Raw genomic sequence first — 17,904 nt, forward strand, 5'->3', positions numbered from 1 at the left:
AAACTCGTTTTTTTATAGATTCACTTGATTGTTATAGATTCCACTTACTACCTTTATTATTTATTCAACCATGTCTTGTTATCATCGTGATTACTATTTGTCACGTTTTAATAACGATAATTAAAATAATATGAGTGATTAGTAATAGAAGCTACTAGTCGTTATATAAATATATAAAATGATGTTATTTATCATTCATAATCACGCGTACGTAAATAAGTTGTCAAAATAATATTGATCAAATTAACGATGACATTTATGTTACTAATAGTAATACCAATAATAATCATTACATGAGGGCTCGACGGCTACCGGTTGCAATGGGTGCATATATCTACAAAGTTATCTTTGTAAGTTGGGTTCATCTCCTTCTAGTTTTTATAAATTTTTTTTGATTAACTTGATTAGTGGAATATACAATTATGTTTCTGGGATTTGTGGTTTATATAAAGAACTACCATGTATCATTAAATTCAAAGCTTTTAAGTTCTAACTAGGAATCATGTAACTTAAATACTTTTTAAATACTTACACCATGCGTGCTCTAAGCATTACAGAGGCGTTATGGGCTATAACGTCGGGGGCACACCGCACCCCCGCACCCCCTTCCGACATTATGGCTTTTTTTTCGCCCTTTTGTACATAACGCTCGTGGAAGGCAAAAAAAATAATAAAGTTGAAGCATTATCGAGGCTTTATGACTACACCCTATTAAATAAGCTCCAGTTTAAGCATTATAGAGGCCACGTGTCGCATAATGCCTAGAGTCTGAAGGTGAGACTTTATGACTACTCATGGTCTTATAACTAACTTATGTGAACTTGAATTATTATTTTAACTTATTTTAACAATTATCCTTTCTAATACTAAATTTCATGTTGGGAGGTCTACGTTGATGGGGCACGTTGCTAGACTTGACGGGTTAGCGTGGTCGGGTTTAATACAATGATGAAAATTAGGCATGTAAACGAACTGAACGTTTGGTGAACTGTTCGTGAACCGTTCGGCGGGAAGTTCGCTTATGTTCGTTTATTTAATAAACGAACGAACATGAACACAAAATTTGTGTTCAATTAAATGAACGAACATGAACACATGTTCCGTTCGTTCATTTATGTTCATGAACGTTCGTTTATGTATTAATAAAAAGTAATTAAATATTATCTGGATATGTCATATGCTTAAAAGTTTTATATTTGTTAATTGGTGTTCATTTATGTGTTTTCAGATTTAACTTTGTTTGTGTTCATTCACATTGGTTCATATATGTTTATTTATGTTCGTTTATCTTTGTTTAGTTATGTTTGTTTATATTTTAAACTAACGAACATAAGCGAACACAAATGTCCATTTCTAAATAAGGATTAATTTCATATATACCCTCACAAATATTCAAAATATCATATATACCCTACCAAAACTAAAAATATCAAATATACCAAATTATAATTAATTGACTATTCTACCCTTTCCTTTTATTATTTGTCGATACCTAATTGTTTATTGAATCTGATGCTATGCTCATAATATGTTTGATCGATATATATCAAACTTGCATCTGTAATCGAACCAATATATATTAGTTTACGTATGTTTGGATTTGAGGTAACAAACTCGATGACTTTCAAACGTCGCCACGGGTAAACTATAAAGGTGGTTTTCTCAAACATCCATCTTGGATTTGGAGAAGAATATGGTGTGTCGGCGGTGGCGGAAACGACGGTTGTTGCCACAAAGAAGAGGACGGTGGTTTGCCGCAGCGGGTACAACATGATTTTTTCACATGAAATTCTTCGATGAAATCGATGGAAATTTAGTTTAGGTTTATGGTTTTCAGTGAGATATTGGGTAAGAACCTCCAATGGAAATGAAATGTGATAGATGTGGGCAATAGAAATGGTGAGGGTAAGAACCTCTGTTTTGGTTTTGATCTGTGAATTCGAAAGCCCCACAGCAATTTTCACTGTGGTTAAATATGTTGGTGGATTGTTCTTGGCCAGAAAGAATTATTCATTTGATTAATGGTGCACGTTAGGTTAGAGACGAGGATAAAATTGTCATTTAATAAAAAACTTTTAATGAATTGGATATATATGATATTTTAATTTTTTTATAAAGGTATATATATATATATATATATGATATTTTTAGTTTTACATGGGCATATATGATATTTCTAATATTTGCAAGGGCATATATGAAATTGCCCCTTTAAATAAACGCACGGGAACATAAATATTTGTTCGATTAATTATAAAGTTAAATGAACGAACACGAATATGCCCTTGTTCGTGTCCATTCGATTCATTTACGGGCTTTCAATATTCACATTGATGAATACATTAGTCTTATTCTCTAGCTTCTACCGTTTTTATTTATGTTCGTTTGAGTTCGTGAACCGTTCGTGAACACATTAATTTTCTTAATGAACGAACACGGACATAAAATCTCGTTCGGTAAGTGTTCGTGAACCGTTCGTAAACACAATATTTTCTTAACGAACGAACATGAACAAGGCCTTGTTCGTGTTCGATCGGTTCGTTTACAGCCCTAACGAAAATCACAAATTTAAAATTATTGAACTAAAACTGTAAAATGTGGACAAACCATAAGAACGAAAACCGCAATTATTTTGTGATTAATCACCAAACTACCATTAAAAAGGTTAACCCGTCACTTTTAACCATCCATCTAATATATATTTCGAGCCATTTCTTATATTTTTCAAAACTTTATCTCGAAAACAAACAATTCTATATGGGTTCGAGTGTTCGACTAGACGCTCTTGTGTCATGGGACGATCTTGGTGTCTTACCGTCCCTATATTGCGCCTAGGCACTTGCCCTAGCGTGACATTTGAGTAGTCCTATGTATCTATAGAATTTATAAATTTAAAACATGCAACAAAAGTGTATAAGAGTGTCAGTTTTCAAACTAGAATTCATGTAAGGCAAGTAACATTCATTGGATGGAACTCCAATCCAAGCGACAAGATAACGAAATTGTTAATAACTTCGTCCCCAGTACGTCCATTTTTTTGCAGGCTTCCCTGATGCAAAGCATAATGTGCCTGTAACAAAGATAAAGTTACATATACATACCAATAAGCAATCGAAAATTCAGCTGTTTACGCTAATCTTTTTTTTTAGGTAATTGAAAATATTATTTAACTTCCATTTCTATGCAGACAAACAGGCAACAAGCTGCGCCGCTACCCCCTTTTGAATAGTAAAGCCAATCCTACTAAAAACGATGCTTTGAGACCTAGGAGTTGAAGAGGTAATACATACCTTCGGGCAGTTCTGGCTGGTCAATTGGAGAACAGAGTGTCTTAGCAGACCCCGTCGCCCCTTTCGTCTTTGTTTTCACCTCCTTCTCGACTTCCTGTTAATCATAAATAGATGTGAACCAAACAAGTGACATGTTAAACCCGTTATGGTTTTTATTTATTTAACATATATATTACCTCTTCATCACACCATGGAGCCAAGATCAATTTCTTTTGACCTAGTGCTTCAATGAATTCATCCCATGTTTTCGTTACTTGAATACACGCATCTCGTTTTTGCTTAGCAACATCAAACATGCTTTGCTGGATAGTATCCAACATACCCTTTACTTTATTGACCAACTTTGTCATTGGGATGTCGACTTTTGCTCCATTGTCACGACGAACGGCCCGCACCTGAAAACAACACGCATGATCGATCATGCTTTCCATTAAAGATTGAAACTGAACGAGTATAATCTATCTATCTATCTATCTCTATTACCTGGTTGTTAGCAAGGTCCTTTGGTCCTATTTCAATCCTGAGGGGAACACCTTTCATTTCCCAATGACAATACTTCCAACCAGGCGAATAATTGTCTCGAAGGTCCGATTTGGCAAGAATACCCGAATCACATAAAGTCTTTACAGTGGCAGAACATGCATTTAACATGTCCTTAACATCTGCATCTTTGTAAGGCACGGGAACCACAATAACTTGTACTTTTGCAACTTTAGGGGGCAACACCAGGCCTTTATCGTCACCATGAACCATCACCATAACCCCAATCTATAAACAAATACTACATTTTATATCAAAATTTTTTGTTATAAAAGAGAGACGATTAGTTAGTTACCGTTCTGGTACTATATGCCCAGGAATTCTGCCAGGCCATAGCTTTTTTCCCTTTGTCATCTTCATAGTTAATGTCAAACATGTTAGCAAAGTTCTGGCCCAAGCAATGTGCAGTTGCACCTTGTATCCCTCGACCGGTATTTGGAATAAAGGCCTGCAGGGAGCAGTTTAATATATAATAAAAACTTGTGTCGATGGCAAACTGAATTCGACCAAACCACAATGTTGTCAAAGGCACACTTTTTAAGCGCGCATTAGAGAATAAAGAAAGCGTAGCTGACCAATTCATTCTTAAGTAAAAGATTAAAAACGCCATTTGTATAAGTACCTCGACACTAGTAGTATAGAGCGCACCCGCAAATTTCTCCATCTCGCTCTTTTTCCCTTTCACAACAGGGATGGCCAAGTACTCCTCATACAATCGTCTATACAACTCAAGGATTTCAAGAACCTAAAATACATCATTCATTAATCACATAAGTCGTACAGAAAAACAATTTTGGTTTGGTTTGGTTTTTTAATTCTTGGCTTTATACCTCTTTGTCTGCCTCGGCTTTTGTAGCATAAGCAGTGTGGCCTTCTTGCCAAAGAAACTCACGGCTCCTACAATAATCGAAAGTTGGAGACAACAAAAGCAAAGCAGTAATCAAAATCGTCAATCGTCATGAGATTATTACCTGATAAATGGAGTAGGATTAGTCAACTCCCATCGAACAACATTGGCCCACTGATAAAGCTTTAAGGGCAACTTGCGGTGTCCCCTGATCGTATCAGAATACGTGGGATACATGACGGTTTCACTAGTTGGACGAATGGCAATAGGAACCTCCAAATCAGAGTCACCTGATCTTGTGACCCAAGCAACCTGGAAAACAAATAACTCTCAGAAAATACCCGCTCAGATGAATGTGAGGTTGTAATTGTAAATTTACCTCAGGAGCAAAACCCTTTATGTGATCCTTCTCTTTTTGTAGTGCATCTTTGGACGCTAACATCGGAAAATAGCAGAGTTCAACTTTCATCTCCTCCATTTCTGTTTCAAAGAAATTCTGCATGAACAACAACAAGTCCGAAAACAAGCTTATTAGGACATGGCCACATGTAAATCTAAGTACCAATACATGTATCTGTAATAAAATCCTTACTTGCATTCTTTTCCAAATGCCCATTGACCATGGCAGGAGGATGTGACAGCCTTTTATGTCATGACATCGGATCATTTCACTAACGGTAACAACCTGGGAGTCAGAAAAGATGAGTTAATATCCAATTACAACGGGACGCTTTATGCAACTCTACATAGACTTAAATATATGAGTTCAACTTTTGTCCTAAGGTTCATATGTATATGAATGAAATCTTGTATTTTACACAAGTGCAGCCTAGAAAATACATGGGAGGCTAGAAAATCATAATACAAACCGCATACCTCGGAATACCATTCCCCAAAGTTGCTATCTTTAGAATTGGTAAGACATAGAGCGGTCACCTTCTTCCTTTCCTCTGCAGTCAAAATGTTGATTACATACACAAAATGCTTTTATAAAAATGTAAGTATGTGGACATGAGAAGCTCTTTGGTTTCGCATCAAAACCTAAGTTATCATTATAAGCATTTAATTTAACATACACCAAAGTTGGTGTAAGCAGAAATTTAAACTAACATCCGGTAAGCTTGTGCGTGCGTGCGTGTGATGGAAACTTGGTTTTGAAAAGTGCGACGATCAATGCGTTTTACAAATAATAATTTAAATTGTTAACTTTTAGACAGTAAAATATAGTGCACTCTCATCATCTATGGCCAGATTTGTTGAATGGAGTGTCTAATTTGTTCAAATACTCAAAACTCATTGCTCAACCGATGGTAAAATTTGTTCAAAAAATACTGGCTAATTGCATCAAACGGTATCATGTGGATCATGTGATGTGCGCATTTAAAAACCAAGGTTGGAATAAGCTCGATCACGTAAAGAGGAAAAAACACCCACTCGTGGATCGGACAACAGAAGCAGTGGCATTATTATCTCCTTTTCCACCAGCCATATCTTTGGGTACCTATCAGCTGCAATCAATCAAGGATAATAAAATTGAGATAACAACACAACTACATAAAATCATATAATTCATTGTCAACAGATAATAGTGAAGAGAAACCCATGTTAGACAAATTTGATTAACTAAACCCTATGGCTAGGCAGGCTAGCTAGACCATAAAATAACAAAAAACACCTAGTAAAAACAAACACGAAACAAATTCATGCAAGACGAGGTCACAAGGGGTTTAATATAACCAAATATAATCATACGAACTAAACGATAATACCAAGAACTTTACATCAAATACTCAACACATCATGTTCATTAAGTAAACAAAAAAAAAACATTAAACAAACAAGAATATATTCTAAAGATGTTCATCAAGAAAATAAGTCAAAACATATATTCTGCAAAAACTAACTGAACAAAACGAACCCGAATACCTGAACAAAACTCCCGCTAGTAGTCACCTTAATTATTGCCGACAAAAGAATAATAAATAAATTAATAATGCTGTTCGTGCGCGTCAACTTTATTTATAAACAAACCCTTAGATATCATTCCTCATGGGCTTCTTGTTTTGTTCTCAGGCTGGGCTATGACAACGTGTCATGAGGCTCCAATATGGCACACGTACATACTATGTTCTGTCATCAATCTAAGTTAATTTAATTTTACATTTGATACTGCCATAGATACAAACAAAACGTTTCCTAAATATATTATTTAATTTAACTAGCTTGCTTTCTTTCTTTCTTTCTTCATATTTTTTTGGATTTTAGTTTAATTTATTATAAGGTAGTTTGTAATATACATGTACCTAATTTGATCCGTTTATGTTTGATTGTGTTTGTTTATGTTTATTTATGGATAAAATGTTGAATGAATCATCTACTTAATGTTTTATATTTGTTCGTTTGTGTTTATTTAAGTGTGTTTCTCTATATTAGTTTGTCTTCGTTTACGTTTGTTCACATATTTTCATTTATGTTCTATTACCTTTGTTCGTTTATGTTCATGAACTGTTCTTTAAATTTTAAATGAATGTACATTTAACCCGGGTTTGTATTAGAGAGCATTAAGATCAATGTTATAAATTAAACATAACATAGTATGTTAGTAATATGCCACAAGTTACAATTGTACTAGGTCTGGAATCAAGGTTGGTGTGGTGGTGGTAAGAGTGATAAAGATGAAAATGAGTTGGCGAGGGTAGGGTTTATAAATAAAGCGAATGTAAGGGGCTACCAGATACGATGGCTGATTAACATGTTCATTCGGGGATTCAGAAGAAATCCAACAACGAAGGGGTGATTGATGTAGGTGGAGATTGTAGTTGACGCATGGGAAAGGAGGTTGACAATGGTGGGCGGTAATAGAAGGCCCCTGACCCACGGAAATTATTGTTTGATGATGAAAGAGTTTCACAAATAAATGTGATGTTATAATCCGTTTAAGGGCTATTCGAGTTTCGTGAGACCATGACATGCTTTTTTTTTTACTTAAATGTGATATTATAACCCCGTTTAAGGACTATCTGGGTTTGGTAAGATTCATGACACGCGGAAATTATTGTTTGATGGCCAAAGAGTTTCATTAATAAGTGTAATGTTATAACTCTTTTAAGGGCTTTTAAGATTTGATTTTGATGAGACCCGTGACCCATTTTTTTTATAACTTAAATGTGTTGAAATTGGATCAAATGAAAGAGAGCTCACTATTTAAAATCGAAGTAATCTAGTGGCTCGACTAAAGTTTAAGCTATTGGTAAATGATATAGCTGATATTATAAATATTAGTTAAATATATCATCATTAAGGTTTAAAAAGATATATATGAATTCTTCCTTTAATTTTTCTTTTCACTTTCAAATGTAATGCCAAACAATAATCAAAGAGTTGATTTTTAATTATTTTATATCACTACCAGATTTTATACTAGTGTTTAAGTATGATCTCTAATCCAAATATACATTATTCTAAAGGCCATTTTCAATCAACTAAACGTTTAGATATATATAAACTCAAAATTTATTCTAATAACTAAAAACTAAGGGTTTATATAATTAAAAACAATAACACACACATATGTTCATGAAAAGATTGCTTTAAACTTTATTATCTTTAATATACAGATCAAATAGTTAAAGATGCAACATTAGTGTGTCACAACTAAAACAATTATAAAAATATAATTCTCTAATAAAAACAAATAAATCGTATCCCTAGTCATGCCAGTCTTTACGAAAATATATACACTAAAAAAATATTATTCCAGTTTTATATTATTTTAAAAAAAATATTTATCTTGAATGGTTATTATTGGATGTGTGTAGGTGCATGTGCCTTTGAATGCACACTCAAGCTTTAGTATTAATAATGTCATTCACCACATACCTTTTGACACATTATTTTCTCTCTTTGAATCAAGAGGGAAGAAAGACATGGGGTTGACAATCTTTCTAGCTCTCATTCTTGCTTTTATTGCCCCTATTTCTACCTTATCTTCACATGTACAAGATCCTAAGCTTGTAGCGCATCATTTTCATAGGTAAACCTTGGATAACATTAACCTAGCTACTTCTTTTATATTTAACTTGTGTACATGTTTTCAGTTTGCATAAAAGAATGTACGAACTAAGGGAGGGTCATGAGGGTCCATCAACCCTGCATCGGCTAAAATTTGTTTATTTGATGTGGAAATTGTTGTCTTTTTAGGAAAATGTGAGTTTGGTTCTTCAAATTGTAAAAAAAAACACAACTTTTTATTTTTAGAAAAATGTTAATTTTAGTGAAAGAGTATTGATTTTTTAAATGAAACATTAACATTTTAATTAGTGACACCTATATTCATAAATATTCATTTGTGGCAATGCAGGAGTATAAACGAATCTAGGAGAAATATGGGATTTTTCTCATGCGGGACAGGAAATCCGATTGATGATTGTTGGCGATGTGACAAGAGTTGGGAAAACCATCGTCAACGGTTAGCTGATTGCGCAATTGGATTTGGCAAACAGGCGATTGGAGGACGTGATGGTAAAATATATGTTGTGACAGATTCTAAAAATGATGATCCGGTTAACCCTAAACAAGGAACATTAAGATACGGTGTGATCCAAGAAGAACCATTATGGATCATATTTGCACATGACATGACTATCAAACTTAAACAAGAAATCATGATGAACTCATTCAAGACCATTGATGGCCGCGGTGCCAATGTTCATATAGCCGGTGGACCATGCATCACCATCCAATATTCAACAAACATCATCATACATGGTGTCAACATACATGATTGTAAGCAAGGTGGGAATGCCGATGTTCGTGACTCGCCTGACCATTACGGGCGGAGAACAATATCGGACGGTGATGGGATCTCTATTTTTGGTGGAAGTCATATATGGGTGGATCATTGTTCATTGTCTAATTGTCATGATGGCTTGATTGATGCCATACATGGATCTACAGCCATCACAATATCCAATAATTACATGACACATCATGATAAGGTCATGTTATTAGGGCATAGTGATAGTTTAACTCAAGACAAAAACATGCAAGTCACCATTGCATTTAACCATTTTGGTGAAGGTCTTGTTCAAAGGATGCCAAGGCAAGTCCTACATACTATCTCCAAGTCACTTCTACTGTTTCCATAAACTATAGTATTAATTCTTTACTAATATATATATATATATATATATGATTGATTTCTTTTGAGAACCACTTTGAGTTTTAAGAACTCGAAAGAACTCAACGTAACAATTTTTTTTTTCGAATTTTTTTACCCATGTGTAATACGTAAGTGTAAGTGATGTACAGAAAATTACGGTATTTTTTTACACACCGAATCGACTTTTTACACATGTGTAACTAACGTTTAAACTTGTGTAATTATCAAAAATACTTATTCTCTCTCCTGCTTCATTTTTTAATTAAATTTAATCTCAGCCACATAATTCATATCATTTAATTAAATGTGTGGTTCAAAATTGAGTTCTTAAAGTTCTTAAAACTCACCATAGTTCTCAAAATAACCCTCCCATATATATATATATATATATGTATACATATATATATCGAGTAGGGGCGACAACTCATTACACGAGCTAAGAAAATTATTAGCTTTTTGGTTGTCTATATGGGTTCACGTCATTAAAAGGTTGGTGCATCTAACCCGTTTATTAAACGAGTTATGTTTGAATTGGCTTATATCTAAACAAGTCAATTAGACAACCCTTTCATGTTAGAGTCAACAAATAAAAAATGTACATAATTTACAAACTTGTTGTTTTTATGAATATAGATGTAGGCATGGATATTTCCATGTGGTGAACAATGACTACACTCATTGGGAAATGTATGCAATTGGAGGAAGTGCTTCACCAACAATCAATAGTCAAGGGAATAGATTCCTAGCTCCTAATTCTCACGATAGCAAAGAAGTGAGATTTGGTACATATGTATAAGAAGAAATTACAATCATTTCATATAGTTATAAATTTGTTATGTTGTGTTTTTAGGTGACAAAGCGGGAGGAGGCATCGGAGGATGAGTGGAAAAGGTGGAACTGGCGTTCAGAAGGCGACCTCATGCTAAATGGTGCATACTTCACGCCATCTGGCAAAGGAGCGTCCAAGAGTTATGCAAGAGCATCAAGCCTGAGTGCAAGATCATCTTCCCTCGTTGGCTCGATCACAGCTAATGCAGGCGTGCTTCAATGCAAGAGAGGCTTTAGGTGTTATTAGTCCACCTATCATTTTGATATATTTTTATAAGTTAACACAAAATGATAAAAAAAAAATTTAGTTAGCATGTTTCTATTGCCATAAGGGAGTTCATGATTTATGGATTATAAATGAAACATACAAGAGCTAAAATTTATGTGCTAACATTATTCTTGACATTTACATGGTATATTTATATTTATTTAATGTATGTATTGTGTGGTGTTGGTTTAAGGCATTTGAGATTGTTCTTTTTTTTTAATATGATTATTTGTATGTAAAATAATATATTTCAAATAAGCATATCTCATAAACAACCCATCGTACATTTTATGCTTATTTGAAATATATGTACTTCTCGTAAATCAAAAGTGTAGACGAAGAGAATAACTATTAAGGATAATACAACATTAGAAAGTATATTAAGGTACAATTATTTAATGCTCTACAAATGCATATAATTCACTCACTTAAAATAGTAATTCTTATTGACACTATTGTGTGAATTTCTTGTACAAGCTTAACAAGGAAATAGTAGGTTTAGGTTCAATTTAACATTAGCGGGCCAACTTTTTGCGAAGATGTATGCACGCTTAAGCAGATGGGTCGGTCTTTGGTCAAATTAGACGATTCACGACTAAGTTATTTATTTTTTATGCTGTTTTTTTGGAGGCCTTCCATCAAACCCTCTCCCGTCTTCCACCATTTCACTTCTTTAATTATAAAAAAAATGTTACGTTAACTTTTCATATATGACAAACTACTATTCATCCTACATTAAGTTTACGTGAGTGTATAAATAAGAAACATAATATAATAAGTAGGGCTGACAATTTAGACACGATACACAGATATACACGACACAGACCTACACAATTTTATCAGGTATCAGTTATGACCGTAATATGTCGTGTACTATATAGGTAAACACGAATTGACATGTTAAATTTCATGTTTAAACAGGTAAAATGCCCGTTTGCCTTTTAAGTACCCGTTCAATAGTGTCTAAACTAAACAAGTTCGCCCGCAAATTCAAAATTACACCGCATGACACCATTAAATACTTAACACTTAACATTGTAGGGTTTATTTTATTTTTCAATTGGTTTATATACTAGAGTAATTCACTAACTTGGTAGAAAAACAAATAAATAAAAACATACTAACTACAACATACTCCAAATTACCAAAACACTATTAAATGAATGCAACATCTGTCCGTTAAGCTTACCTAACAATTTTTGTTGTTTTTGTCCGGTTCGTTTATTAATCCGATAAGACATAATCTCTGCTAACATCGAAGCAGGCAATGAAGTTAATCGTTCAACCAATTTCATCTCTCAGACACTCAGCCTGCACTTCAATTACTCATCAGGTCCGTACGCCATTACTTTCATTCTATTAATTAACATCCAAACTCACAACTAATGAACTTATACTGTTTTCTAGGTCACCTGTAGTAGTAGTGAAGACTTTATGCTTAAAATATTAAACAGGAGATGGACATTAATGAATCCAGATACCAAAATCCACCAAATTAGGGTTTCTAATATGCAAATTCAACACCATTTAGGGCAATTTGGTAAAACAACATTTTCCAGCAATTCACATCCTTGTTTGGGTGAGAATGTAAGGAAATCGGAGTCATCGTCGTTTTATATCGTTCGTGACGATTTGTTGCATCCGCTAGTGAACGGTAACAAGGCGAGGAAACTCGATGCATTGCTTCCACTTGTCGAAGAATGTTCAGGAACCGATGTGGTACGGTAACATTATTTGTTTTAATTGCTTGTACGAATGCGCACGTTGATTATGGTAATGCGTGTAAAATGTTATTAGGAATGATGACTTGAGGTTCCGATTACACCGTTTTTATAGGTTACATGTGGAGGTTGTCAAAGTGCACATGCTGCAGCTGTTGGTATGTATGCATATGTTGGTTAAAGCTAATAGAGTACGGGTGCAAACGAGCCGAGCTGCTCACAAGCTACTCAAGCTCGGATCGATAAAGAGCTCGTTTAGTTATCGAGCCCGAGCTCGAGCCTTGTGCATTTTTAAGTTTGACCTCTTTTGTACTTCTATGTATTAAGTTAACACCTCACAGCTGAGCTTTAACTTGTTGAAGGTACTAAACGAGCTCAAGCCCGAGCTCGAGCCTTGTGCATTTTTAAGTTTGACCTCTTTTGGACTTCTATGTATTAAGTTAACGCCTCACAGCCGAGCTTTGGCTCGTTTTAGGTACTAAACGAGTTCGAGCCGAGCTTAAGCTCGTTTAGGTTTGTCAAGCCTTGTGCACTTTTAAGTTTGACCTCTTTTGGACTTCTATGTATTAAGTAAACACTTCACAGCCAAACTTTGACTCGTTTGAGGTGCTATACGAGCTTTAGTCGAGCTTAGGCTCGTTTAAGTTTTTTCTCAAAATATATAAAAATAATAGAAAATGTATATAATTTAACTAATAAATAATAATTGAGAGTGACAAGCGCGACCTAGTCCAACTCGGCTTGTTCACACTGCTAATTGAGAGTGATAGAGAGAGGAGGGGGGGGGGGGTTGAAACATGTGTATCCACTTAAAAGCTAGTTCTTGATTATCAGTTTGTGTGTTTTTCAGCTGTTTCTTGTGCAGAAAGGGGACTGAAGGCGCATTTGCTTTTACGTGGAGAACAACCTCAGATACTAACAGGATACAGTTTAATCTCAATGTTATATGGAAGTGTGACATATGTTCCAAGATCTATATATGCTAACAGGGAAGAAATGTTATCATCACATGCTAATTCAATAGGTGGTAGTGTAGTACACCTTGATGACTTACTTAAAGCTTCATCAAATCACACTATGAAGTCAAATTTTCAACATACAGACGACGGGCAGTCTTCAAATTCAAAAAAGACTGTAATCGTTAATGAAGGTGCAGGCGATGCGATTGCACTGCCTGGTAAGCTTCAAGCCCACTAGTTATTTATAAAATGAATAATAAAAATGGCTTGATTTGGTTTTATAGGTTTTGACCGACTATATTAAACTTTACAGGCTTGATTCGCCTTGTACAATACTTGTCGCAAGATCATATACTTGGAAAAGGCCAGCCTCTGAAAATTATTGTGGATGCGGGAACTGGCACAACGGCTGTTGGTTTAGGAATCGGAGCCTTATGTCTAGGGTATGTGCTCATTATGCAAAATGTTTATATAATTATCGTAAATAATTAATTGGAATATTAACAAACGCTTCTGTTTTGTACTAGACTCCCCTGGGAAGTAACTGCGGTGATGCTGGCTGACACAGTCGAAGGGTACAAAAAAAAGGAACAAAGTTTAATATCCGAGTTATGTCAATGTTTTGACTTGCCTATGATGCATAATGAACTCGTAAATTGGGTAGAACGTCAACATCCAAGAAAGTACGTCTTTATCGTATCTGATTACTGAAAGCATCATTAGATCATAAGTTCTTAATACTGTTAATAAAGGTGACATTTTTTCTCATAAAGACGGAATCTTTTCTATGGCTTAAATTACAGATTTGGTAATGTGTTGAAAGGGGAAATAGAAGCATGCCAAAAAATAGCTCAAGAAACAGGTGTGTTAGTGGATCCAATATATACTTTGGCTGGATGGGAATTAGCGAGTCAACTTAGTCAACAGCGAAGAAAAGGGGGCGCAAAAGTGGTGATGCTGCACACGGGTGGTACACTTGGCATGTTCGGCTTAGCTCAGCGATACAAGTCTTACTTTTAAAAGCTGTGTTCTTCAAACATGTTTGTCACAATAACAACAATTATTCTCTTTTTCATGACATATATAACATTTTGATTATGTATTTATTAATATTAACAGTGCTTCAAATTATGCTGGGTGTTTGAAAGAGACAGGGTTTTATATTATAATATGTGGTAATAGAAATACTTAGCTTCTAGTTAAAATTGTACGTGTAAGACGTAATAGATATAAACTAAATCAAAAAACATCTTTGGGAATTGGGGGTTACTGGTTTAAAGTTAGACATGACATGCCAATATAACCGCCACTGCCACCTCCACCCATAAACTCATTTTAACCCGTTTTGACTAGACCCACATTGATATATTTTTTTTCTAACAATCCTTTTTATGTGAGCTTACTTAGTTTGCTCAAAAACCTATATTGACCTATTACCCAAACCCACCTGACTCACCTAGTTTTCTAGACTTTGTGAAGTTTTTGTAGAGATCACTTTCACGTTGATATAAAAGTAAAATAATTCATTGATTCTCATCCACCATTCAAGTATCTAACACATAAACACATGTATATATACCAATATACTAACATTAAAACCACGTTGAGATTGATATATCTAAAAAAACTATGTATTTGTATTGTAACAATCACATATATTTTTATTTTATAATACTATAATATTTAAATATATACTTATTTTGTATCGTTATCTTTTATACACTTTACCTAGAGGTGTACAAAAACCGGTTTCATCCAAACCGTCAGTTTCAGGACCGGTTTCTCTTAAGTTCTACCAAACCGGTTTTCAAACGAACCGTTTGAGGAAAACCAGTTAAAAACACTTTATAAACCGGACCGAACCAACGTGACCAGGCCGTCCTATCTTGCTTCTAAACCGGTTTATATACCGAACCGGTTTGAGTCAAACCGGTTCGGTTTGGGTTTAAAACTGGTTTTTATCTACACAAAGCCTCAAGCCCAAAGAAAAATTGGAAGCCAGGGCCCAAATAGTGAATAAGCCCGTATTTGCAGAGTCAACCACATTGCAACGGCTAATAGGCAGAATTAGGGTTTAACACCCCTATAAAAACCAGATCTTCATCCTTTAATTCATCAATATCAACTGCTTATCACCGCCGCTGCATTCCGACGGTACTTGCCGCAACAACCACCACCGGTTTTCTATTTCCGATTCATAATTAGTTAATTACCTAATTCATTTATATAGTTTCGTTGGAGTAGTATCAATCAATTATGTTGCTTCATAATGGTGAACTCTCTCACATTCGAATGAGAGTGATTCAAGTTTCCGGAGCATAGATTAATAATAATATTTATTCGCCAGTATTAAACAGCTCCATGTGAATTCAATCGCATTGATGCTACCTGTCTCCTGGCATATCTCTTCATGTTTTATATACTTAAAAACATTAGAAGTCAACTTCAACATTTTAGTTATTATTATTATTTTTCTCTCGAGTTTTTGTTTTTGTTTTAGAATTATTGTTATAATTTTATATTTGTTAAGATGAATGGAGAATGGAAGTGATGATTATTTCCCCAGATGATCGATCGAAGTTGATTATACTGAGCGCATTTATTTATTTCTCTTTATTTATTAATTAAAGAGAAACCAAGCCAGAAATCGGATCCATTCTCTATTATAACTTGTATATTTGTTGACTGGTAAAAATAAATAGGATACGCTGTAATTAAAATCATTAACTCTAATATTATTGTATTGTGAGGCTACTGGATGTATGTTTGATGTAAAAACATGCTTCCTTTGCTTCATTGCTATCCATAACTACACCACACCATCACAATTTCGATAGCCAAATCACAACATGGTACTTGCAACATGGGACTAAAGATGGGGGTGGTAACCCTTTTCAGCTAATTGTATGGGTTAGTTAAAGTTCACTCGTTGCGCACGTGGCAATGCTAGTATGGTGTTTTAACAAACCAAACTACAAATTTACAGTGAGTACGTAGTTTCGCCACCATTATTGCTGGTCTCTGCCATTATATTTGATTTTTTTCTCATTAAATATAATGTTCTATCTCTATGTTTAGAACTTAATATATGGACTCAAACCAGCTAAGTTGATGACCAAATTAATACATATTCGGTTTTTGGTTGAAACCAGTTAGGCTTTTAATGAGTTTAATAATATATAGCTAAGTTGATGACCAAATTAATACATATTCGGTTTTTGGTTGAAGCCAGATAGGCTTTTGCTTTCAAAAACATGAGTTTCAAACTTAGTGACAAAACAATAACTGGCCCAAGCTCTAAAAGTTGCTAATGAAACTGAAATCATTGCAGACATAATTGTTGTTTTGAATGAAAATGTCCCACGTTTGCTGAGTGTTGTGTGCCACCACACCCATGTTTCCATAACTTCAACTTAATGCCATGCAATGCAACTTTTCTATGTTCTTTGTATTTGTTTAGATTGATAATTGTCCGTTTAATATCTTTGTAGTGGCCTAGTGGGTAGTTAATTAAGTAGTGGGTTGGTTATGTATCTTGGCTATATAAGCCATTATGTTTTAGGATTATGAATGAAAATATTATGATTTAATAAATCAAAGTCTCTTTCAAAAATCTATGAATTCTATTCTGGTTTCCGTCTATTTTCTTTCAACCATTTGATTAACGAACGAGGTTCGTAACACTGAGTTTATATTGATTATGATTGAGCTATGAGACGACTGTCAGTGTCACTGCCACTATCGCCGTCATTATTGCCTCAGCCACAACTGTAATGTTTGGGCAATTGCCCAATGTGGTTGAGCCAATTGCCTGGCGCAAAGGAGAGACGGAAGAATGATGTTCTGTGTTTATCGGGAAGAAAACCATCGAACGAGAGGAAGGTGATCAACCTAATTTTGTTGGTGAAGCGTACTTCATCCCTAGGATGGTTACTTAGTTCTCATTATGCATTTGCAATGACTTGGTGGATTATATCAAATTTAGTTTGATTACTTTTTATACGACCCCATCTGATGCACGAATCTACTATCTCACGCTCATATTGTTTTAACACAAGAAGGTAAGTATTACAACACAAAAATCGTACACTTCATTCAATATGAAATTAAGCAAACTTAAGCATACATGGGCAAAGTAATAAAGAAAAGAAGAATCACACGATACGCCATCTCTAAGATGACTTCTTTTTAACTCCTTATTGAAGCTTGGTGTTAGACCTGAAAGATTGTTTACATTACCTCAAATGTAAAAACCTTACCTCAAATGTTTTGAAGTGTGTCCAAAATAGG

The 17,904-nt window shown here is 34.6% G+C and overlaps 3 protein-coding genes, 1 non-coding gene and 1 pseudogene across 4 annotated transcripts; 4 read left to right on the forward strand and 1 right to left on the reverse strand.

The window, feature by feature from the left end:
- Window positions 1–3,005: 3,005 nt before the first annotated feature.
- LOC143531773 (proline--tRNA ligase, cytoplasmic-like) lies at window positions 3,006–6,166 on the reverse strand. The gene is made up of 12 exons (XM_077027000.1): window positions 6,112–6,166; window positions 5,554–5,627; window positions 5,270–5,362; window positions 5,057–5,173; window positions 4,802–4,989; window positions 4,661–4,727; window positions 4,453–4,575; window positions 4,126–4,278; window positions 3,774–4,058; window positions 3,467–3,685; window positions 3,291–3,384; window positions 3,006–3,070 (listed from the first exon to the last, which is right to left on the reverse strand). The coding sequence occupies exons 1-12, from the start codon at window positions 6,164–6,166 to the stop codon at window positions 3,006–3,008; spliced, it is 1,533 nt and encodes a 510-aa protein (XP_076883115.1).
- Window positions 6,167–8,543: 2,377 nt separating this feature from the next.
- Window positions 8,544–10,994, forward strand: LOC143531734 (putative pectate lyase 5). The gene is made up of 4 exons (XM_077026978.1): window positions 8,544–8,710; window positions 9,038–9,778; window positions 10,472–10,610; window positions 10,689–10,994. Exons 1-4 carry the CDS (start codon window positions 8,604–8,606, stop codon window positions 10,911–10,913), a joined length of 1,212 nt encoding a protein of 403 aa, XP_076883093.1. The 5' UTR covers window positions 8,544–8,603; the 3' UTR covers window positions 10,914–10,994.
- A 1,197-nt stretch (window positions 10,995–12,191) lies between these two features.
- LOC143531707 (D-cysteine desulfhydrase 2, mitochondrial-like) lies at window positions 12,192–14,816 on the forward strand. Its single transcript, XM_077026950.1, has 6 exons — window positions 12,192–12,653; window positions 12,771–12,813; window positions 13,506–13,832; window positions 13,928–14,057; window positions 14,142–14,297; window positions 14,418–14,816. The coding sequence occupies exons 1-6, from the start codon at window positions 12,369–12,371 to the stop codon at window positions 14,632–14,634; spliced, it is 1,158 nt and encodes a 385-aa protein (XP_076883065.1). The 5' UTR covers window positions 12,192–12,368; the 3' UTR covers window positions 14,635–14,816.
- A 1,056-nt stretch (window positions 14,817–15,872) lies between these two features.
- LOC143531778 (small nucleolar RNA snoR137) lies at window positions 15,873–16,020 on the forward strand. The gene has a single exon (XR_013135082.1). It is a non-coding gene; the product is annotated as a small nucleolar RNA snoR137 (small nucleolar RNA).
- Window positions 16,021–16,155: 135 nt separating this feature from the next.
- On the forward strand, window positions 16,156–16,271 carry LOC143531777 (small nucleolar RNA Z103; annotated as a pseudogene).
- The last annotated feature ends 1,633 nt before the right edge of the window (window positions 16,272–17,904 follow it).

This window comes from Bidens hawaiensis, unplaced genomic scaffold (genome assembly GCF_021521415.1).
Source record: "Bidens hawaiensis isolate Kalapana, Puna unplaced genomic scaffold, B.hawaiensis_p1.1 tig00009224_1, whole genome shotgun sequence".
NCBI classification, from domain to species: domain Eukaryota; kingdom Viridiplantae; phylum Streptophyta; class Magnoliopsida; order Asterales; family Asteraceae; genus Bidens; species Bidens hawaiensis.